Raw genomic sequence first — 23,644 nt, forward strand, 5'->3', positions numbered from 1 at the left:
CCAATGTAAGGTGATTCGAAATAAAAAGTTGGTGTAGTGTCTGAAACGGAAACCGGAGGATTACACTCATTACAGGTTAGCGTGAGGTACTTATTGACAACCCTTTCAACTAGATAGACTGTAAAAAGATTCTTTTTAAGGATTTCAGCAAGTTTCTTGATATCTTAGTGGAAACCCAACCATGTACTGTTGATCTTGTAGGTTCTATCAACAAGAGTGCGAATGAGACCCAGTTTATAAGGATGAGGTATAAAGCTAAAATAATTGGTCAAAAGGCTCGTGAAGGTTTTCTTACGGTAAACACTTGTGACAGGAAAATGGTGTCATTGTTAATTAAAACATCTAGGGATGGTATTTTATGATCTATTTCCTTTTCCTTAGTGAACCTAATGTTAGGGTGCCTGGAGTTTATGTAATTGAAAAATAATAGAGCATCATTTTCTGAATGGAATAAACAAAATGTATCTTCAACATAACGGCGATAAAACAATACCTCTGAGCCCTGCCAATTTTCCAACCATAACTTTTCATGATGTCCCATGAAGAGATTAATAAGAACAGGAACGAGAGGGAAGCCCATAGCTAAACTCTCCTTGTAATTGCATACATTGATCTGTCACCATTAGTTGTTTTGTCCAATCAACATGTTATTAAAGAGTGTCATTTATTTTTTATACATAATTATTTTAACAGCTGTAAAACAAAACCAGTGTACATATAGCCAATTGTTTTGCAGGAGTAGTGGAGTATGAATCTGAGTAGTTCCAATTTACAATATACAACCTTGCCACTTTATAAACTTATTGTTAGTTGTTGCAAATTCAACCTTTTGGCCAAACTTCAGAACTAGACTTTTAACTGGGTAAATTAGTATGATCAACCGAGTCGATGACGTAAATTAGCCACTTTAAAGAGTTTGAAAGCTGATGTTTCGAAATGTTAGACCTTTGTCAGAGCTCTTTAGAAAGCAGCATGGTTGATTTTCCAATTTGATCGGTAATTTAAGTACTTGCACTACCCACACAGCATGCACTATGCACTGTTACAATACATGTTGATGTTATAATTAGTATACTAGGTTATCACATGATTTTGAGTGCAATTTGGAATAAATAAGCACGAGTAAATTTTTTCAAAGACTAACAAAATTGCATAAGCTCGTAGGGCGAGTGCAATTTGTGGTCTTTGGAAAAATTTACAAGTGCTTATTTATTCCAAATTGCACAAGAAAAATCATGTGATTACGTATTAACAATGTACATGAAAAAATGCAAGATAGCTTACCGTAATTATGCAGAGGCAAAGCGCACACATCAAGAGCAAAAAATAATTTTTTCAAACCCTGCATTCGGTCAAAACAACCGCGTATGATCAAAACAATAGTATACAATGATATTTTCACATCTTAAAGGCACAAAAAAGTTCAAAGTCTGGCTTAACAGTTCAAGGAATTGTTCAGTCTGGTTTGTTACTTTTGGCACTGAATTAACCCTCTTCTATATTGAATTACCTGAAAACTGCACTTATCTAAACCAATCAGAATTGAGTAGTTTTTTTTATATATCTTATTATTACAAAAATTATGGTTCAGTAAATACATTCATGATTATGTTCAAAATGCTTTTATTACATTAATTATCATAGATTCATTAAAATATCAACAAAGTTAATTAATGTCATCCTGTAAAAGTTAATCTGGTCTGCTGAGGGTGGGAGAGCAATACAGGAAGATAGCACAGGCCTTTGAGTAATCCATAAAACGCAACACACACGAAAAAACACCTGATGAGAATTCAAGTTTGCACAAGTTTAAAACAAATGTTATAAGGCCAAATTGCTTTGTCATGTCTTAACTCCAACAACCTTTCCGGTCTCAATTTGTGTTTCACCTTTTAACCCCTAAGACTGACTAGCATCTAATTTCTCCCCACAATATCACCACTAAATCACATATTAAGGTCATGAGAATAAAGGAAATGATCACCAACTAAAGAAACTCCTGATTGTTTGACAATATTCTCCTTGTTAGCACCTTAGGAAATGTACAGAGAACAGTATTGAGAAAATGAATACTGATGTCAGGGTGTATAGGGTTAATTTAGGTTTAACTCCCAATCTTTCCTTTATCCTTTTGTTACCCATAGCAGTATGAAATAAACTATCTGTATGTGTTGCTGCCAATAAAATGCCATTCTCAAATGCATGGATAATGCGAATGTAATAATTTATATTATTTGAAGACAATCATATAATTTGCAAATAAGCTGGTTTCTTCTTTAGAATTTCAAGCATAATGGGGGAAAAAGGACAGAAAAGCTCCAAAACATTAGAAAACTGTACAAGTTTAAACTTAGCCAGAGGTGAGATAAAATATAGCAATTGTAAAATACTCATCCCCTCAGTTGTTAGTTCAATGTTTTAATCTAATCTTCCCGCTATAGTTAGCTAAGAAACTAACCCAATGGCAGTATGCTCTAGCTGTATAATATAAATTGATGTTATAATTAAATTGTGACAAAAATTATCATCAAGTAGATGATTCTGTTTTAAATGCTGTTATTATATTAGTTGCCATAGACTGATGAACTGAATATCAAAGTTCTAAATTCCTTTTTCATTCTACAACAATTCTTTTTCGTCAGCTGACAAATTTGAAAAGCTGCAGTAAATAATATATGTGTGTTCCCTTTAAAGAGTCCATATTTATCAAGATTTGTAGTTTGAAAATAATTTTTCATTCACTTTTCTTTCTTTTACTCTCAGGAACTAATGTTGTGGCATCCAAGTCTGGTACAAGAAGAAAAAAATGTTAGCATACTGAGGGTCACCAGGTTGAAATTTTCTATTTTAAGAGTGAAATGTGGGATAATGTAAAGACTTCCCAGTGCAACTAAGAACCTTACATACTGGCTAAACAAGTGATTAGGACATTGAAATATTGAGATTAGGACATCGAGATATGAGCAGTTGCTGGAAATTAAAGAATAAGAAGACATCGGTTGGGTGGTATTTTTTAATATTTTACTCCACATGTTGAAGACTAAAACTTTAAGAGTTATGTGGCAGAGAGTGTGAAAAGCTGATATTGAGTTCTGTAGAGTAAGAGAGTTAAAAGGTTAAACCAATGGTCTCCAGTTGATTGGTTGATTTCATAGCATGGCAGAAGTATAACTCACTGTACGCATCTCAAAATTATCTGTTATTAATACCCAACCTGCTGTCAATCATCCGTTAAACTGTCAATTACCAAAGGTTTGTTGCCAGAAATCTTTGCCTCTAAATTCAATAAAAAGTTAAGTGCCTATACAGAAGCTTATTTCTTAAAGGTGATGCAAATAAGTCTAAAATACTATGATCAGGCAGTAGCTAAAACTGTGTTGTATTAGGGTCACCGATGATTTTGAAAACTTGCAATGGTGAAAAGTTATCACGTAACTTATACATTTACCTTCAATTGACAGAGGGGAGAATTTTTGCTGATGAGCACCAACATTTACCAGATCTCCAGTGCTTGTTGCCAGTGTAGGATTAAAATAGGCTTCTTTACAATCAGTGTCGTCATCAGGCTTGGAGGATGATGGACTCTCCTCTGTGCTGGCCTCAGAAGAACCGTAAGGGGAAGGTCCAACCAGGGAGAGCAGTACGGGAAGATAGCACAGGCCGTGGAATAATCCATAAAATACAACACAAAAAAATACCTGATGATAAATAAGAATTGGTGAATGAAAGTGTGAGGCTAAGGTTGATTGGCAAAATTGCTAGAGTGTGCCTTTAACCTCCAAAGATCTCTGCTGTGGCCTATGAAATTTGCGCCACTTTTTGAACCAATCAGATACAAACTGAAACCAATTGTGACTTGGTCGCTAGCATTTATTTTGTTGCATAAAAAAGTTTGCTTACTTTTGCTCCTAGCTGTCATCCGCTACTTTTGTTCTTTTTTAAGCTCTGAATACGAGATTCAGTCGAAAAACGCTGTAATTGAAAGTTATTACTATGATCTCTTAATTACCTTAAAAAAAGTCAATGTCGGATAAGAATTGGAAAACACCAGAAGGCCAACAGCTATGTATGTACTAAAGCCACCATTCCAAACTGCAGGCCCCATGTCACGTAGGGTGGTCAGCGCTCGTTCTCAAAGAAAATAATGTTAGCAAAACAATTCTCAAAATATACTGTTCGATGGACTAAGTCAGAGTCAACATTATTTTATAGGCATGAGACTTAAGGTAGCACAAGATTGACTAAACCTATTGGAGGATATGGAACACGGAAAAGTCGTCAATCAAGGTTCTTGCAGAATTTTTTCTCGTAGAGTCTAGAGTTTGAGACATGTAAGGTTTTTATTATGAGAAGTTATTTCTTTTTTTTTTGACATGATGGTGGCTCACATGTGACCTAAGACACTTCTGCCTCCCTCTTTGGCTGTCATAATTTGGGTGGCAGAACAAGACAAAATGAATACTGTTCCTCTATCAGTTTAAAGTTACACTCACAATTAACCAAAGTCAAAACTTAACTACCATGATACTGATCTAATTTTTTTCAGTAAAAGAAAATTCACTGATGCTGTGGTCACAAAAACAAAGTATTATGAGCTACATTATCAATCGTTTAACCCTTTAACCCCTAAGATCTGTTCTCCCCTTTGGCTGCTACACATTTCCTTGTAATTTAGTTATGAGAAATTGGTATTAGTTAGTAAGTTTGAGTTAACCACTTTCGAGAGTTAAAATACATGGATCTGTTTTTCACAACTTACCTTTTCTTGTACCAGATGTTATCATGAAAGTGTGTCCAATGTGGGATGAGTAATCCACAGACAATCCAACGGCCAACACAAGGAACATGGTAGTCACAATATCAATTGTCAGACCCCAGAAATGGATTGTTCCCATTATTCCAACCTGTTTTTGAAAAGTAATGTTAAATGGCTAATGTATTTTAAGTCCATTATGGTAACAGAAAATAGTCATTGTTGAGCTCTGACTTGTTTGACCAACAAAATAAAAGTTCTAGAATTCCTCTTAGAAACTAGTTGTTTCAATAGTAATTTACAATTTCAATCATCATATTGATACCATCTTAAGTACCTTTGTCACCCTCACTATCAGAGTCATTGTCATCATCACTGTGAATTAAACAACATCAACTTCTGCTACTATAACCACTACTGCATGTTATATCTACACCTAAATACAATGACAGTGTTGCAACATCATTAACAAGACAATTTTACAACTCACCAATGTAAATCCAACACAGGAAAAGACTAAAAAGCATGTTCTCAAGCTTGATAGCACAATAGGAGTAGCCACCAAAACTGTTAAAAGTGCTAGGCCCATGTTTCGGTAAAGCTCCGTTGAAATAATCTAAATAAATGAAAACAAATTACTCTGCCTATACACGTTATTAAACTACTGGCAAGCAAATTTACACAGGCATGTACCCCTACAATTGTTCAGGAGTACAAGCTGATTGAAAAATTAATTTCAAATCAGCAATCGACGTTGCGATCACAACTGATGAAGCATTTGCCGTAGAAGTTAATAGCAATGTTGATCAAGGCTTTCATGATAAAGGGCTATTCATGATATTGAAGTGGTAAGTCAGATTGACCGCCTACTTGATGAACCTAGGCAAAAGAATTTAACAAGTCACACTGAGGAAATGTGAAACCCAAACTGTTGGGAGTCTTTCCTGAATCTTATCGTAATTATATACATGGATAAATGTTAACGCAGAAAGTACTAGAACCCTTGCTATTGTATGTTCGCTGAACTAGAGAGGAGACTGTGGTTCGTTTCACAACAAAAAAAGTGGAAAAATTGGAAGTCACTGAGTCTGGTATTCAAAGTGTCTTTTTATGTACGGTCTGCTTGATGCAGGAGTCACTGAATTCGCTAAACACTCAGTCAAAAAGGTGTACCTTATTTGTTTCACTTGCAAAGTAATATGGTGAAAACGGAAATCCGAGGCTGTCATTTGGAAACACGGTTTTAATCTTGTCTCGTAAATTCTCCATTGCTTTCACTTCTTCTCGCGTTGAGTCCAAGTTTTTATGCCTCAAGCGTATCTGAGATGCCTAATGAGAAAGTATTTCTGTGAATAATGGATAACATCCTCCCGGCTGAGAGGATGTAAAATCAACTGTAGCTGAGGGCAACGTGATAAAATGAAAATAAATGAAAATATTTATGTAGTACCAAATCCACTAATTTTCCACGGCGCCTTACATTTAAGATTATTAAAAAGCCAAAAAAAAAGGGGGAAAAGCCAAAAAATATTTAAGAATAAACCAAGTTAAAAATTCTAAGATAATTAAACACATTTATCATAAAAACAAATAAATAAAAAAGAGTTATAAGCTTGTTTAAGAGGATACGTTTTTAAATGTCTTTTAAAGCTAGACATTTGAGAATTGAAATACGCGATATGTAATCCATGATAAGAAAAATTATTTCTCTTCATATGCAAATTTTTGCCAGAAAAATTTACAAAAGAGATGAAACCACAACTAATTCACTGTATACGATGAGCTGAATTACGCTCGCGTTTTGATTGGTTCTTACTTACGATCTATTGGAGGACAGACGCACAGATGACGTCATTAATGCTGGTTTCTTACTTCTTTTTTATAAGAAAGCAAATCGATTACATGTTGCTGTGAGTCGATTGAGAAACAGGTCACAGTAGACGTCAAAATGTGGTAAGACCATTAGTGACACTAGGCTGTGCCTCGTGTACCACGTTTATGTTCTCTCTACATTTTGTTATCATCTGTGAGCTGTAAGTGAGAAGAAGTATAGCAACATTAGTTAAGTATTACCAGAATCTGTAATGGAAGCTGACTAGTTCCATTTTCAGTCCTGATATCACTCTGATAACTGAGACCAGAAGTACGAAGGAACTCGCTCAGCCATGGATAAAAACATGCCTCGTTGGTGATCCTCCCTTAAAAGATAGAACATAGATTTCACATAAGACTTCTTTTACACTGTGACAAAACACATCTGTCAACAAGCATTTAAACCAATAGTATCTGTTCAAAGTCTTGTTACAAATTAATCAAAACTATGACATAATTCAAGAAAAAAACCAGTTATGTGTTTTCCTAGAAAAACAACAGTTAACTTGGTGAAATGCGCAACAAGTGCGCACATGATGGGTATTGTCCAATTACACAGCCATGACGTGTACACTCCTCTATTAGTCCTCAAATGGGGTTGGTGATAATCAAGAGAATATAAACTGTTAATAATCTCTTGAAATAAACAATTACGTACGAAAATTTTGCCATAATTTTAATTTCTCTAATAGTAAATTTTTTCTATCTGTGGCTCATAGTAAATTACTGTTATCCGGGAAAGTTTCATGTCCTCTGGCTACTGGGATCATTGTTTAGATTTCAATATGTCATGCTTACTTTTCTGGATACACTTTCCTGGTTTCTTGTCAATAGCCCAGCTAACAAAGTCTTCATACCAGCTGTTTATAGAACTAGAAACTATGTATTTTTTGTCACTGACTGCAATGTCGTAGACCCTGTGAAGTTTATCTTGTTCTTTAAAGTAATCGAACTTTCCTGAGGAAAGAAATAGTTAACATATCTGCATAACGCGCTTCTGTACTAGTCCTGTTCATGAAATGAACCCATGAGAAAATCATGATATGAAAACTTTCTTCTTTTTTCTGAAGTCCAATTGCGAAACTAAAAACGTCTTCTGGCGGGAACGGCTTTTTGAAATAAAATAAACGCAAAATGGGATGACGTGATCCTCGACTTGATGTTCCTGACTCACAAAGTTGACCCAGTTTTTCCTTACTTGCCACCAGGTTTAAGCTAAGAAAATCTGGTACTAACATCTAGGCAAATGTAGTAGATCATAATAAGAAACACTTGATTGTGATATTTTCGTGGAACAGAAGTAAATTTTTAAAAATCCCTTGCTAAGCGTACCTGTATATATGTTCACTGAGGCTCCGTTTACAGGAAAATACTGCAATGCGAGAACAAATAATTTTGCGATTATTCCAACTGAAAACAATGGTCAGAAAGTATTGCTTAATAACATTTCACTTCTCTCAAAAGACCAACTTCGAGACCAATTTTTCAATTATAAAGTAAACGAAAGGAAGGAAATAGGTGGGAAGTGAAGAAAGGAAGTTAAAAAAACATGTTGAGACAATATTTATCTGTGAATTTAATGTAGCTCACACCTCCTAAATGTCTTAAACATGCCTACCTCCTCCCGCACCTCTCCTGCTCCCCTCATCAAATGTTGAAATGAGAGAGCACACATTGTAAGCTTGTAACCTACGTGTAGCCGTACCCTCCCCTCCTCCCAAGGTGAAACGGAAGCGATTTTGCGCGCGGAGGGTACGGCTACACGTAGGCTATGTAAGCTAAGCAATACTGATTTTAAGGCAGGGAAGCTGAGGTTTCCCAAATAATGTGGTACAGAAGAGACAAGTTATGACAGAAAATGTATGGACAGTTTTATCCAAGATTGCGAGTTTACCTTGCTGTTGGTGAAGGTATACTTGTGGGACATCGATTCAGGAGGCAAAAAGCGGTTCTGATCAAAGGAGAGCTTTAGCTTTATTGCTCCATAGAGGTTAGAACCAAACAGGGCTCCTGTTATGACGATCACAACAACCTTCCCAGGAAGAGACAGCATGGCTGCTCCAATCTTGTCCATGCTCGTTTTGAGAAAATCTTTTCTTGCAAGGGATCCCTCTTGATAGTTATCCGGTAACGTTATGCAACAGCAGCAAAAGCCATCCCTTTTTTTCTCTTGCCTGCATCAACAAGAAAACAAGTATATTTTTTAGTCAGTTCTGGATGAAATGTTTGAGCCTAAGGGAGGTATTAAGAATGTATTTCAACAAAATAAAAGAGAGTGAAGAGGACGATATCACAAGAAGCCAAAGTCTATCCGAAAAGCGGATGAGGTAAAGATGAAAGCATGATTAATTTTACGTTTTGCGTATAATTGATCAAAATGACTGCATATTTTTTCTTGACTAAATAACAAACATTATTGCCCCTTATGTTGTTTGTTCCTTAAAGATCACGTAGGGATGAAATTCTCAAAAGTTACTATCTTGGGAAGAGCACCTTGTAAGTGATAAAGTAATAATTTGCAATTCGAAAAAAGTGAAGAAGCTCATCCAAATGTTTGGAAGGCAAATGTGTAGTTCTCTAAAAGGTGAAGGTAAAATACTGTCTCTACAGGCCGTGTTTCAACGTTAGCAAATCTGATTTCACTAACTTGTCGTGAGAGATAACAATTAAGATTAGAATGTTACCTGCGCGCGTCGATCGCCAATAACGCTGTGAATAAAGTAGCTTGAAGGATGAAGCCTGCCAAAACACCTATTGTAATACAAACCAAAGTTAAAAACGCTATGGTCTTATAAATTATTTTCATGTTGCACAATACCTCTAGGATGTTGAGGTACACGTCATCTTTCTATTTTTATGGAGGGCAAAGGTTCTTTAAAAATTGAAAGGTGAAGACGTTAGTGGTTCCAGGAAGCCATTTGACCTGCTTTCAGTTAAAAAGAATGTGATGATCACCTACACGTACATGTTTCCTAAGTTATATAAGGCGTTGATGTAGAATCTTACTTGCTTACCTGGACGATTCCCTATCCAATCCCCCGAGTATGAGTAAAATCACTTACCTATTGCCGCATAAATACAGAATGATCGCAGTGCTGGTAATATCTGCAATAAAATATAAAAAACCACGGTCATGCGCAACTTTGAAACATAGAGGTTTAAAAGGTTAAAAGAAAAAGGTGTGAACATGGCAGAAGTAAAAAATACAATGGATTACGAAAACCAACGGTACAAGTTCACTCAATCTCTTTTTAAAGTAGAACTTGGAGAAATTTCATTCAGCACCTTCATTAGCTTGATGAATTGTGACTTAGAACATCTGAGAGGCTCTCAAAAAAGAAGAAGAGTATCATTTCACTTTCCTCTGGCATTTTCGTTTGTTTGTAGTTTGTTGTGCCAGTGAATCCGAAACTGATTTAAACGAGTCGTACCGGTTTTGTTTGTGATGTGTGTTCTAATTTCACATGATAAAATTTTGTTTATTTAGTCCATGTATAAACTTATTTGTTTTGCAGCCATCTTTGAAATGTCATGCAACTCTCTTCCTCCAACCCGTCCCCTCCCCCATAACCCATTCCCCTTCCCCCGCCCCTCCTGAAGGAGCGTTGAATGGCATCCCTTAAAATAGCTGCAGAGGAGACCAGGGAAAACCAGACCAATTAAAACCACAAGTACCTTGAATACATTTTAGTACAAACCGTAGTTGATCCTATGAGAAAGGCAAGAAAATCCGTCAAAGTTGTGATGGTGATTGAGCATCCCTGAAACAAGACAACGACATAATATGGCTGAATTGATGCGATCATGCGCAACTCGACACTGATTGAATTAGGAACTGCTATCTGATTTTACGTAACCCACAATTTTATCTTTTTTATCTTACTTTTTTAATACTTGTTTTTTTATTCGCTCGCCCTGATTGTTTGAAAGAAGAGTGCGCTAAGTTTGTTAATCACACGTTCGCGACTCATAATTTACAAACTTTTCTCCCATCATTCCACTCGGGCCATTATGCCGTAAACCAATAGGAAGTGCATACTATTGTTAAAATGTTGTTCTAGGATTAACACCCTTACAACTTACAGCATGTTTCAGAGCAAGTCCAATTCGTTCCTCTATTGGTTGGGTTTGACGTATTTCTAGTGCTAAGTTGTTCCAAGCTTGAACGATCACAAACATGTCATCTACTCCAATACCTGCGAACAAACATTCCAACCTTTTCATTCCTAATATCTAAATATCAATTGTATTCAATGTCTCCCGTCCACTTCCTATCATTTTAGCTCACCTACTCAGTTGATATTTTTCGTCCCTCGAATCACTTTTTAACTTGAAAATGTACAGATATCGCTGAGATAAATTCCTTTTTGGTCACTTTGGGAGTGAAAAGGCCTAAAGGAATACTTCGCCAACATAATTTATACGAATTTAACCATTGAGAAACGAAAAGAAATTCATGCAGCTTGAGAGTTTCTGGCATGTCACCCTTATCTTTTCTCAAGTAACCATTGTATATCCACATGACACCATTCACATCTAGCTACACTTACCAAGTAAAAGGAAAGGTAATGTTGAATGAATTGGACCGTAGAAAATTCCACATGCACTTGCTATTCCAAATGACACACCGATAGATAAACCAACGCAAAGAACTCCTAATATCGCCAGCCAAACCTGTATGTCGGTTATAAGAAAATGAAATAGAGATTGTATTAGGGATTCCATCGTATTGAAGACCCTGTTAAGAGGATATTAGCTTTCTTTTGAACTACAAGATTAGCTAAAGGCCCTAAAAATTTTTTCTCCGAATGTTGCCTCCCTTTCACACAGCGGAAAACAATTGTTTTGATAAAAATCACTTTCTCTGACATTGCTCCATTAAAAACCTTGAACCATTGGACCCCTGAGATTGACTGGCATCTAATTTCTCCTTACAATAACACCCTTGAATCACGCATTAACATCGTGAGACTTATGATAATGATCACCAACTCAAGAAGTTCTTGACTGTTCAACAAATTCTCCTTGTCAGCACCTTAGGAAATGTTTAGAGAACACTATGGAGAATATGCATACTGATGTTAGGGTGCAAAGGTTAAGTATTCTTATAGTCATCTCGGTTACTCCACCTAGAGGATCTAAACGGATGTGTACCATACTTAAAGTGTACCTAAAATGAAAGACAGAAATCACAGGATGAAACACTTACCTTGGTATTCATGCGACTGAAATTTCCCAGCATTATAGAAACATAGAAAATAACAAGGATGTATCCACAAGAAAGCAGAACGATGTCGCCTTGAATACTTTTGTCTGCATCTTCTCTATATCTACAAGGCAGGAGAAGAGAAGTCTCCTACAGAGTGTTATTAAAGCTCTATATACGGTCTGTTAGAAAATACCACACAGGTGAATAGGACTTTTCGCGCGTGCTGATTGGTTAGCTCGAAAGTGACCAGCTAGCGGTAATCACCTTCGAGCGACCGAAAAGACATTATAATCGCCCATCACGAGTTAAAATTCGACCATGTTTTGGTGTATTGAACTGGAAGGAATCTAATTGGTAACTTTTTCTCTATGTAAGACATAACTTGCTTGCTGTTGTCTATAATGTTGGTAACGACGTCAGTCTTATCAAGCCAGACAGTGACGGGGATTTCCCTATACTCTCCACAAGGTCACGATAAAAACCTCTTAAAAAACCCAACAGGGAGAAATTGAGTCAAAACGATTGGCAACTTTTGGCAACAAGTTTAAAAAATTCATACCTAACTTCTGTCATGTAGTAAAGCTTTGTATAAGTTGTTTTAGTCGTGTCCATCAGTTTATTGAACTCTGTTTCCCATTTCTCGACCACCTCATCCTCCTGTTAAGAAATATTTCGATTTTATCACAATTTTTTGCTGTTCATTAAAGGAAATATAGATACATCGGTGTGAGAAGTTCGACTGATAGCGTGGATCTACATCAGTTCATTTATACTACTTAAAGAGCGTAATGTTTGTGAAAATGTTTTATTTATTAGTGGAATGTGGATGTTTGTGCAAAACTCTATAATGTTTGTCAATTAGCCAAAATGTTTCTAAGTTATTTTCATCGAGTTTAATAGGCCATTTTACCGTTGTCTACTTAGTTGCCAAGCCTTTGATTTGGAATGAGGCTGAAGTTGACCATGTCGTGATAGAGACCAGTATCTAGTTAGCATGATAACAAAGTCATATACATTTGAAAAGCAGCAAGGTTTGTATCATAACAAGGTCACCCCTAGCCTCACTCCTATTCAAAGGCTTGGCAACCAAGTACGCAACTGTGAAATGGATTATTGAGTCTTGCGCAAATGAGAGTACCCAAGAGCTGATCTATATCAAATTCTGTAGACGCTTGTCTGTTAAAGTTAATGCTATCGGATGTTACTGTGCATACTAAAATCGTGAATGATTTTACTTTTGCCTAAATGAATGATCTTTAGTGTAAATGAGAATAGTACCGCGCTATTGGTTAAACTATTCGCACAAATGAAGGTGTGTTTTCTGCTAATGAGCAGCAAAAGGTTCAATCTGTAATCACCTGTTCTTCTTATAATTTAAGGGGATAAAAGTTGAAGTCTATTCATCATTGGTCATTGGTCGTTTTGGAGTCACGTGAGTGAGCGCGCGAATCTGGGAGATCAATTTGTGTGTGATCTTCGGGACATTCAAGGCAAGCTTCTGCAGTTTTTCGGTCCTTTTACCCGATCATGTCCACAGAACAAGACAAAGATTACTGCCACGATGAAGAAGACCTTTTAAGAGACGACATGGAATCGACAAAAGCAGCAGAAAACACAAAAAAGACTAAAAAACTGTGATAAGGTCACTGTACCAACAGTGAGCCCTGAGATCTGGGCCAAGCTTGCTCATTAGGCTAAACGGAGGGATCTCCGAGTAGCGGCTATTCAGAAGGCAGTCACGAAAGTTGGGGCTATTTTGACTGGCTCAGCCAGCAAAATTATGGCTACACTTGCTGACTCGAAAAACTCCAATATCACCTTGATTCTGGCGGAACTCCTGACCTTCCGTACAGATGCTATTGCACTGTTGGATCACAGCAATCAGAGTTTGTCCCAGCATCGTCATGATTGCTTGAGCCTTGTGTTCGACCCACTTTCCAGTCACTGGGAAATTATTTGAAGATGAACTCCAGTCCCAACTCAACCGTATCAAGGCTTCGAAAAAAATTAGCAACCTAGCGGCCGGTGTTTCTAGTCGCCGCTTTCACGACAAACCTAGCGATAACAACAAAAGTTGAACGCCTTTTTTAGGCCAGAGGCGGAAGAAACCCCATCACAGCTAGTAAAAACAGTGGGAGAAAAAGAAGCAGTGACTGCAAACTGTTTACTGAAAGGTTTACTAGGCCAGGTAGATATAGACAATTTTGTATCTCTCATCCCTGCTCTTACACATTATTTTACTTTGAGGGCAGACTGCCTTGAAGCTGGTCAACTGGTTGATTATGGAGACAATTGGAAATCAATCATTTCTGACCAGGAGATATTATCTATGGTTCAGGGCCAACATATTGAATTTCATTCAATACCTTTTTAAAAAGGAACCTCCATTACAGTTTATAAAACAATGTGAAATGGGTACCACTAACACTGAAATTGAAAAACTTCCACAAAAAGGTGTCATTATAACTATAGGGCATGAGAAAGGAGAGGTTATATCTCCCATTTTTATCAGACCTAAAAAGGATGGATCTTTTCTGCTAATCCTCAATCTGAAACGACTTAACGTACATGTTGAATATCAGCATTTTAAAATGGACACCCTGAGGTCAGCCATAAATTTGATGAGGCCAAACTGCTATATCACTATAATTGTCTATTGTGATCGAAAATATCTCAAGTTTGAATGGATGGGTCAGTTTTACCAATTTACATGTTTTCCCAATGGACTGGCTTTCTGCCTGCGGAAATTTACAAAACTATTAAAACCAGTTTATGCTACTTTGAGGCAGTCTGGTCACTTATCATTCTCTTATATAGATGATTCATACCTGGCAATGACCTCAGTGACTGTGTCACTAATGTCATAGCCACCATAAAAATTGTTTGATTCATTGGAGTTTGTTATCCATGCACCCCTTAAAATCTGTACCTGTGCCATCACAGAGAATCACCTATTTGGGTTTTGTTCTTGATTCAATGGAAATGAAAATTTACCCAACCAAGGAAAAAGCACAGAAACTTAATGATGCATGTGATAAAATACTTGCCTGTAGCAACCATTTGATATGGGAAGTCTCATTGCTGCTGGGGCTTATGACAGCCAGCTTCCCAGCTGTCATATATGGCCCTTTACACTTTAGACTGATCGATATGGATAAAACAAGTGCTTTACAACATGCTAAAGGGAACTTTGATGTGTGCATACAGCTTACAGATGCCTCATTAACTGACATTAATTGGTGGCGAGACTTGGTGCATAGTGCATATAATGTTGTGCAACATGGTCAACCAGAGATTACTATATTCACAGATGCATTGTCTTATGGGTGGGGAGCTGTACTGGGCAGCACCTCATCTAAGGGTGCTTGGAGCCCAAGTGAAGCTCTCCATCACATCAATTACCTTGAGATGCTAGCTGTGCACTTTGCCTTGAAAGCCTTTCATACATATCTTGAAGGCAAACATGTTCAAGTGATGATTGACAACACTACAGCTGTCACAACACTTGCATATATGGGTACAAGTCACTCACCATTGTGTGACAATTTAGCCCACCTTATATGGGACTGGTGTATTGATCATAAAATATGGCTATCAGCACTACAGCCCACATTCCAGGGAAGTTGAATATTCTTTCTGACAAAGAATCCGGAAATACAAATGTGGGAACAGAGAGGGCTCTAAACCAAAGGGTGTGCTATGATGCAATAGCCAAATAAGGTGTTAAACCTAACATTGACCTTTTTGCTTCCAGGCTAAACTACAAAGTGAAACCATTTGTGGAATACTAACCTGACCCTGAAGCTTTTGCAATAGATGCATTTATGTTATCGTGGGAATCATATTTATTTTATGACTTCCCTCCTTTTAGTCTCATAGCATTAGCTCTTCAGAAAATTCAGGAGGAGGAGGCCACAGGACTCATACTAGTACCCAAGTGGCCAGCTCAACTATGGAGGCCAACACTCATGAGAATGGTTATTCAAAATCCTCTGGAACTGCCTCAGAAAAAGGAACTGCTCTTTCAGCCCAGTCAACCAGACTTAGTTTATCCACCATACCCAAAGCCAGTAGTGCTCCTATGTCATGTATCTAAGAGCAACTTGAAAGTCAGGGACTATCAGAGCAGGGTACAGCCCTGGTCATGGGCTCATGGCGAAACAGTACAAAAAAGTAGTATGAACCCTACATTAAGAGATGGAAGCAGTACTGCAGTAAAAGGAAAATGGATCCCTTTTCAGCTTCTGTAGAAACAGGGGTGAACTTCCTTGCTGAGTTGTACCATACTGGTGTAGGATACAGTGCTATGTGCTATTAACACTGCTAGATGTGCTTTGTCAACCTGCATCCTGATTTATTGATTCATCGATTGATTGATTGAGTCATCCTTTAGTGAGTAGATTCATCAAAGGAGTTTTTGAATCCAGACCTACTCTTCCTACATATTCTGAGACATGAGTCGTCAAGCAAGTCTTTAGTTATTTACAAACTTTACATCCTCCAGAATCTCTTACATTGAAAGATTTAACTCACAAGTTGGTTATGTTATTGGCTCTTTTGACAGGACAGGGACGCCAAACACTGCACTCCTTGGGTGTATTAGATACGAAATTAAGTCCTGATAAATGTGTTTTTGTTATCAAAGCATTGTTAAAGACTTCCAGGCCTGGAAGGCACATTTCCAGCCTGGAATTTGCTGCTTATAAGCCAGATCCTCAGTTATGTGATGTTACTTGCATGCTAGAATATGTCAACAGGACCAGTGCCTTAAGACAGGGTGCAAATTGATCTCCCAGATACGCGCGCGCTCTCTCGCGTAACTCCTACACCCCCGACAAATGACTCATAGAATTCCAATCAAACTTCTTCTTACAGGTAAGTCTCGTTTAACTGTTGAATTAACAGGGATAAGAGTCTGACGTAAAATAAGGGTTGTGCGTTTTTAATGACTTAAGTGTACGTTTGTATCTCTCACCACTCATAACAAAGAGGTGTAAAATAACCCACCAATCGTCCTTCCTTTGCATTTAGTCTTGGATTGAATTTGATTCCAAACAAAAGAGCAGTAGCTTCTGCAGCAACAACGTGTCCTGTCGAGTTCCTCTTAGTTCCTCCGATGTACTTTGATAAATCAAATTTTTTTCTTGTCAGTGGACTACAAAATTACGAAGGAAAAAAAAAGAAAGAGAAAGACTTTAAAATAAAACTTTATACTTGAAAAATATACATACATGGACAAAGTAATTCTAAAATCGCAATATCAACTGAAATCTACGTTTCGGTAAGAAAAATGTCACTCTTTTCCAAATTTTCCTTGATCGCGAATTACTTTTTTTCATTGACCGCGATGTTCAACAAACTGTTGGTAGTTATTTAATCGCAAATTGCCCTCGAATATCGACATTAATAATTAGCTCATAACTTAACAGTATGAGATTGATAATAACGGTAATAATGATAATAATAATGATGATAATACTTATGATAAGGTAATAATAGTAGTCTATGTAATAATAACTGATAGAGCGCTTTTCGATGAGTGCATTGAAACCAAAACCAAGTGTTCACTACGTCCAATCAGAAGAAAGGAAAATATTATTAAGAGCCGACGATAACTCAAAGTGAAACCAACCAAACTGCCTAAAGCGCGGGAAACGCGGATGACCAGTGCAAGTCCTAATGGTTTTAGCTTTGCACCTTGTTGGTTGAGAGAGTGGTTCGAGTTTTGTGGACCAATCACAGAGTAAAGTAGAGCAAAACCAAAGCAACTCTGGATTTCTTTCAACACTCAATTGGAAATTGCCTACATAGTGATAACAACAATAACAACAATAATAACATGGTAAAAAGTATTTGAACTCTGCTGATTTAACATATTGGTAGGCAGAAGGCGTAGTTCTGTGTCTATAATCAACCGAGTTTGGTAGAGTCAGGCCCAGTCACCTTTGAGGCAAGTGAAAACTTTCTTAATCCTTTTAGAAATAAAGATGTGCATGAAATGAAGACTTGTATATGTTTAATATTCACCTTATTATAACTTCTTGGTTTATCTTTTCCAAAATGTCTTCTCTTGTGAGACGGTTTATTACAGCTTCGTCAAAAGACCAGAGCTCCAACAAACCACTTTCTAAACAAATCGGGCCAATTCTGAAACATTTAAAAAAATGTTAGTTTCCCGTTAAAGTTGTCTTTTCTTTACGTTTTTCTCAGACTGGCGGTAGGCTAACAGTGTCTGGGGAGAACTTGACGAAATACCAAGGGGTAACCATTATGGCTCCCCCTTAGTTCCCCCCCCCTCCTTCCCAAAAAGGTCCAAACTAGTTATCCAGGTATCCCCTGTAAAAGGTTGGCCTTTTTCCTTGCATCTTCTACTTACCTGAAACATATATTCTCCCAGGAATATTTGGTGTTTTCATCAATTTTCGTTCCCTTCTCATAAACCTTTAAAGCCTGTAAAAAAAGCAATGAAAGAAAAAAACAAATTTGTGGTACTTTTAAAATACTAGTGATGCGTGGGTGATAGTTTTCTGCAGGCTTTACGGTTTGTTTGCGATAAGAGATGAGTGGTGAAGCCGGGAACATAACTACCTTCCGTCCCAAGCTTCTCGTGGCTTCACCACTTAATTGCCATGGGGCAGACAAAATTGCCGGTTACGCAGGTTTAACAACTGAATGATGGGTACGACAAAGCTTTTTTTCGAGGAAATTCAAAGGATTACTGTATATCCTTATACGTTCAAATTTATCCAGGCCAATTGACTTCACCATGTCTGGGGCAGACATTTCCTGTTGAGAAATTCCTCCACTAGGTTGCAGTGGTCGACATTGATCAATTACTTACCTCTTTCATAACCTCGGGAGTAAGGACATTATCGGCCACAAGAAGCACACTAGAAACTCTCATCTGTGCCGGGAAGTTCTTCTGTATCCACAATTTGTGTCTTTGGACGGTTGAATCTTGTGGTGTCCAAAGTTTATCTACTCTGTTCTCCTTTGTAAACTTGAGAACACCTAACAGGCACACTCCGCAAATAGCTAATGAAATAAAAATGATGATCCATGGACTGCCGCCGACTACTTTCCCCAATCTGAATATGTAAGCACATATCACATATCACGCACAACACATCAATAAGTACGACTATCGAGATCATTTGAACATGTCAAGTCTGGTAAGACGTTAAATTGCACAACTAGCACCCCTGGCTGGGGAAGTCGGATTATGTGAAGTGCTCCAAACAATTAGACATCTTTGAACTCAAACTATATAATCATCTGCAATGCTCGGTTAGAATCACGACTTTTCAGCCAGCCCGTAGAAATAGTTTTGATGATATCCCTAGTAATCATGGTGATATCGTTAAGATATTTGTGAAACCCATTATGTGACGTTGCCAGATTACCAGGGAAAAAACGATTATGCCTATTCTGTGAGTCAAATTTTAAAGATGTTTTGGGCCCTTCTCAGACTCCTTTAAAATGAGTCTGAGTCGGGCACAAAACATATTTAAACTGTATCGTTTTATTTCACCATGAGAACTATTCTATTCCATCCATGTGTCGCAATCCCAGTTCCCGCGATTGAAGGTAAAATTGAAGTCACTCACCTATAAAAACATTTTTCTAGAGATGAGGTGATAAAATTGCTCGCCGTTCTCGGGGTTTTACAAAGTAACCCCAGGTAACGTTTCCAACGTGGCTCCACCGAAACCGTGCCTTTTTCCATTGCTGAAAGTCATTTTGCAAAATAGAGAGGATAAATTGTTATAGGCCTCGAGTGAATTGTTTTAAGGTCGAGGGTATATTTTCGCAGATCGCTCATGTTTAATTTGAACATATCACGGTATGTTCCTGCCGTCTCTTTTCATCTCATGTTATTGATTTTTTGGGAAAACGAGTATGGCAATAGCATAGGCTTAACCCTTTCACTCCCGTTAGTGACCAAGAAAGAATTTCTCCTTTCAAAATCATTACAATATCAAGGAGACAGATGATGAGAATAAAGAAAAATTTCAATAGGGTACTATAACTTGGTCCAATACCAAATTCTCCCAATTGCATGACAGACAGCAGGGAGAATTACCAATGAGATCTGGGAGTGCGTTAACCCAAAAGCCAAGGTCCTTTTCCATACGTTTGGCCATCTCCAATTTAAAATAAAATTAAATAAAGAAATATCCAGAAACACCATCTTGTGAGTAAAGTTCTTTGTTGACGTAAGTTCAGATTCTTTATTTAATGTAGAAGCATGCAATCAAGACTTCGTTTTCTTTAATCTTTAAAAAAATGTCCAAAATTCATACTTGGGTAAGGAGTTTCTATAGTACGCTCGCCTTTAATCAGGCTTCTTCCCTTCGCAGCCAGGCTTTCCCTGAACTCAGCCTGTTGAGTGGTTTCTTTCATTCATTTTTCGTTTTTATTTACTTGTTTATCATATCCTATTTCAGTTATTTCTCTTTGTTGCGCGACCCACTCTCCCGCTTTCACGAGAGGGAGGACGATGGGAAACCAGCTAATTTATGGAAATGGTATTTTGAACTGCTACTCCTCACTCAAGAAACAAAGAAAAAAAGAAATTTTCTTTTATAAGTGGGATTCTTTTACTAAGTTGGATGATATGTCCATACAGTTATATTGAGAGACGATACAGAGAAATTGTCGTCAAAACGTCCAACCATATCTTGAAACGGTCTGAAAGAGAACATTCCCACCGGTCGTGTCACGAACAGTCTGCCCATCGTCAGAAATCAAGGACATTTCGAGCCCGCTAACAATTATCAGCGGTATATCGTATTACACTCCGGAACAATAGGAACAATAGAATATCAAGAGAATTCAATATGGCGGCAAGCACGGCTCGATCTGCGTGTTTCGTACCATGACCTACACAATTTGAGCACTGCCGATCTTCTATTTGATGAAAAGAAAAAGAAAAGAAGACCCGCAAGTAAATATTTGGGATTTTTTGAGGCAGCGATGACTTGATGTCAGAATTTTGATTTGCTTTTATTAAATTTTCGTGCTAAGACTACTGAATTTGCATTTAACGCCTGGCATATTTTTATTCCGAAAAGGACCTAAGAACTAATTTATTTCTCAGTAAGAACAGAAACAAATACGGCCGATGATTCGAAGATCAGAGTGGCTCGCATTTAACCATTTCAGTCATAGTTTTTAACATGGCGTCTCGTCACTTACTCAACATGGAAAATGAGGGATATTCTGCCGCGTTGGGAAGTTTTCTGATGGGAGGAAATGACAATTTTACTGGATATTTTGACGCTTCGAACTCCGAGTAGCAGTCAATTCGATCGAGAGCAGTTGACTTCATTGATGTACTTGCCTATAACAGGCGAGTGTTTGGGACGAAGAACGACGGATTTTGAAGAACTGTATGGCGACTTAGGTTAATGAACAATGACAAAAGAACTGGCTCGGGAAGTAAGTTGTTTTTATTTATCGAGTCACTGTGAGGTTTGATGAATAGCAGAATCAGTACTGAATATGTCTCGATCGAGAGCAGACGGGACCATGAGCTCCTAATTGTTATATTTTAGAAATCTTACAAATTTTCCATACAGTTTCCTATATTATTTGGACGCCATTATGGACGAAATGCGGAAGCGCGGCCGCCATCTTGTCCAATATTTCTGCCAATGAGTGAAAATTATCCATGCATGACTTGGAATTAAAAACGTGACGAGTGTCTATAATTGTGTCTTGCATACAAGCGTCTTTGTTTTCAATCAATTTGTAAAACTATCGTTTGTAAGATAAGCAATTACGGTACTGACGTGGAATATAATTCAATTTTAACACGTTCCTAGAAACAAACCGATGAATCAGATGTGGCGTTTACAGTTTCGATGATGTAAAGAAAAATCTGGCTAAGAACTTGGTTTAGATGAACGATAAATATGGAAAATATGCTTCCTTATGTTGCGTGGAATACACATGGCTGTTTAATCTAAGATAAGGAGCTCATGCTGACATCAAGATGGCAGTTTGTTTTACAGAGTTCGTGCACGAGTACTGAATCTTACTCTTATTTCTAAACTTACTTCCTCGTTCTGAACTTTTGAGATTTTATGTTTTCAGTCACATTTACTTTCACCATTAAATCGTTGATGATGGTGCATACATATCATTTTCCAGTCTGTTAAGCAGCTTAATCACAATCGTCAGATATATATATATATATATATATATATATATATTTATATTTAAATAAATCAACAGCTCTGCCTGCTTACGCATTTATGTGTCATGGACGTTACCATAGAGATAATGATAAAACAAGGAACCAAATAAATGCTATAAAGAGGCAAAATTTGTGTTGATCAGAGATACTCTGTAGTTCAGTTGTTCCTAATACTGAAGTGTTCAATTAAATCAGTTTCAACGATCTTAGTTAATTTTACGAACGCTTGGAAGACTGTAGACAGACAACTCACTGAACCAAGCAAATTGGTCCTTCGTTGAAGTTAATGCACTGATCCGTTCAAAAATGTACCCTCTTTGATTTGCTTGCATGTGTATTTCTATCCGAATTTAGCTTATCACAGAAGTTGATGAAGTTATCCGTGTTAAGAAGCCCTACAATTCAACGGAATACGACGACAGCATCGCTTTCACTTTCCAAGATGTCAAATTGACAAATTTCGTAATGTGGCTCAAAAAAGAAATCGTTTTAAATCAGCGGCAAAATTACTCTAGACACTCATGTGTTATCATCTATATTTCTTAAAGAATATTGGCTATATCATGCAGATATCTAAATTCAGACTTACTTAGTTTCGAAAGCCACCAAGATTGTTGCAGTCAGCTGATATTTTGCGCTATAGTATCTAAGCGCTTGCACTATCAGCGAAGGCAGCAAGTCGCTACTGACTTAAGCGGTCTAAATAAGCATGCCTTAATGATTCTTTCTTAACTCATTCAGAAATGCAAAATATGCCCAATCATCAACAGTGAAGTTCCTCTAATGCTGAAGCGGTTCGCGAATGTGCTTCCGCAGAGATTTTGCTTGTAGATAGCTTATGTTGTAATAGACATTTGTTTGATATAAATGCGGTGAAATTGGAGCATCTCATCTTTCTGTGGAGTTATAAAGAAAGATTTAACCTGAGATTCTAGTATGAGTCTTTGGGCAGATATTTCCATAGTTGAAATGCGGAAGAACTCATTCTGTCGGTGTTTTTATGAAAAGTTATTTCCAAAGCAGCATTACATAACAAGTTTTAACCGCATCTTAACTTAAGCATAAGAAGAAAAAGCTAAAAATAGTATGTGGGAGATAAGGAAAATAATTTCTGTAAGAGGACTAAGAAGAAAATTCGCGAAAGCGGTTCAGTCGCAACTGTTTTGGGACATAAAAATTGCTTTATACCAAATATGTGCGCTCCTTCAGTGGAGAGAAGGAAAAGCAATTAGCATTGTTAGATTGTGTGATTGGAGAATTGAAATGGGTTGTACGAGAAGCGAAAGCCAGCTCCTAAAAGAAGACAAGCTCTACTGGACAAAGGATTCAACTGTCCTTCTTGTAATCATGAGAAGTCTTGCGAAGAAGGAATATAAGTTTGGTGCCCAGACAAAACACGACACTCAGCATTGATTAATATGCTCAAAATCCCTTTTTGGGTTCTTTTGAACGAACGTTCGCATTTGATTGCTTTTTTTTGTAGCTTTCAGTTCACTTTTATTTCTAAAGAGTAGCCTCTACTGGTATTTGTAGTATTATTTCTAAGTTACCAAGGTTTGAGCTAGGATTTGACTATTTAGGGTCAATTTGTCCCTTTAGGTTATTTTTG

At 37.3% G+C, this 23,644-nt stretch overlaps 1 protein-coding gene and 1 pseudogene across 1 annotated transcript; one reads left to right on the plus strand and one right to left on the minus strand.

Annotated features, from left to right (window-relative positions):
- Positions 1 to 1,612: 1,612 nt before the first annotated feature.
- Positions 1,613 to 22,739, minus strand: LOC136277227 (patched domain-containing protein 3-like). The gene is made up of 23 exons (XM_066158951.1): positions 22,625 to 22,739; positions 19,442 to 19,562; positions 18,676 to 18,922; positions 18,211 to 18,284; positions 17,862 to 17,981; positions 16,842 to 16,989; positions 12,394 to 12,491; positions 11,835 to 11,955; positions 11,176 to 11,299; positions 10,709 to 10,821; positions 10,324 to 10,386; positions 9,688 to 9,730; positions 9,310 to 9,376; positions 8,520 to 8,799; positions 7,958 to 7,997; positions 7,424 to 7,582; positions 6,827 to 6,951; positions 5,927 to 6,082; positions 5,244 to 5,369; positions 4,760 to 4,904; positions 4,010 to 4,131; positions 3,449 to 3,698; positions 1,613 to 2,787 (listed from the first exon to the last, which is right to left on the minus strand). Exons 2-23 carry the CDS (start codon positions 19,558 to 19,560, stop codon positions 2,735 to 2,737), a joined length of 2,793 nt encoding a protein of 930 aa, XP_066015048.1. The 5' UTR covers positions 19,561 to 19,562; positions 22,625 to 22,739; the 3' UTR covers positions 1,613 to 2,734.
- Positions 13,347 to 16,983, plus strand: LOC136277228 (uncharacterized; annotated as a pseudogene).
- Positions 22,740 to 23,644: the final 905 nt, after the last annotated feature.

Source organism: Pocillopora verrucosa, chromosome 12 (genome assembly GCF_036669915.1).
Source record: "Pocillopora verrucosa isolate sample1 chromosome 12, ASM3666991v2, whole genome shotgun sequence".
Taxonomy (NCBI): domain Eukaryota; kingdom Metazoa; phylum Cnidaria; class Anthozoa; order Scleractinia; family Pocilloporidae; genus Pocillopora; species Pocillopora verrucosa.

Bases quoted from the DNA above. Each gene is read 5' to 3' on its own strand.
- LOC136277227 (XM_066158951.1), bottom strand. From the start codon at position 19,560: ATGGAAAAAGGCACGGTTTCGGTGGAGCCACGTTGGAAACGTTACCTG. The intron at 18,285-18,675 runs GTAAGTAATTGA...CTTTTTTTACAG, and splicing joins CTCCCGAGGTTATGAAAGAG to GCTTTAAAGGTTTATGAGAA. The intron at 9,731-10,323 runs GTTTGTACTAAA...ATTTTATTGCAG, and splicing joins TTCTCATAGGATCAACTACG to ATATTACCAGCACTGCGATC.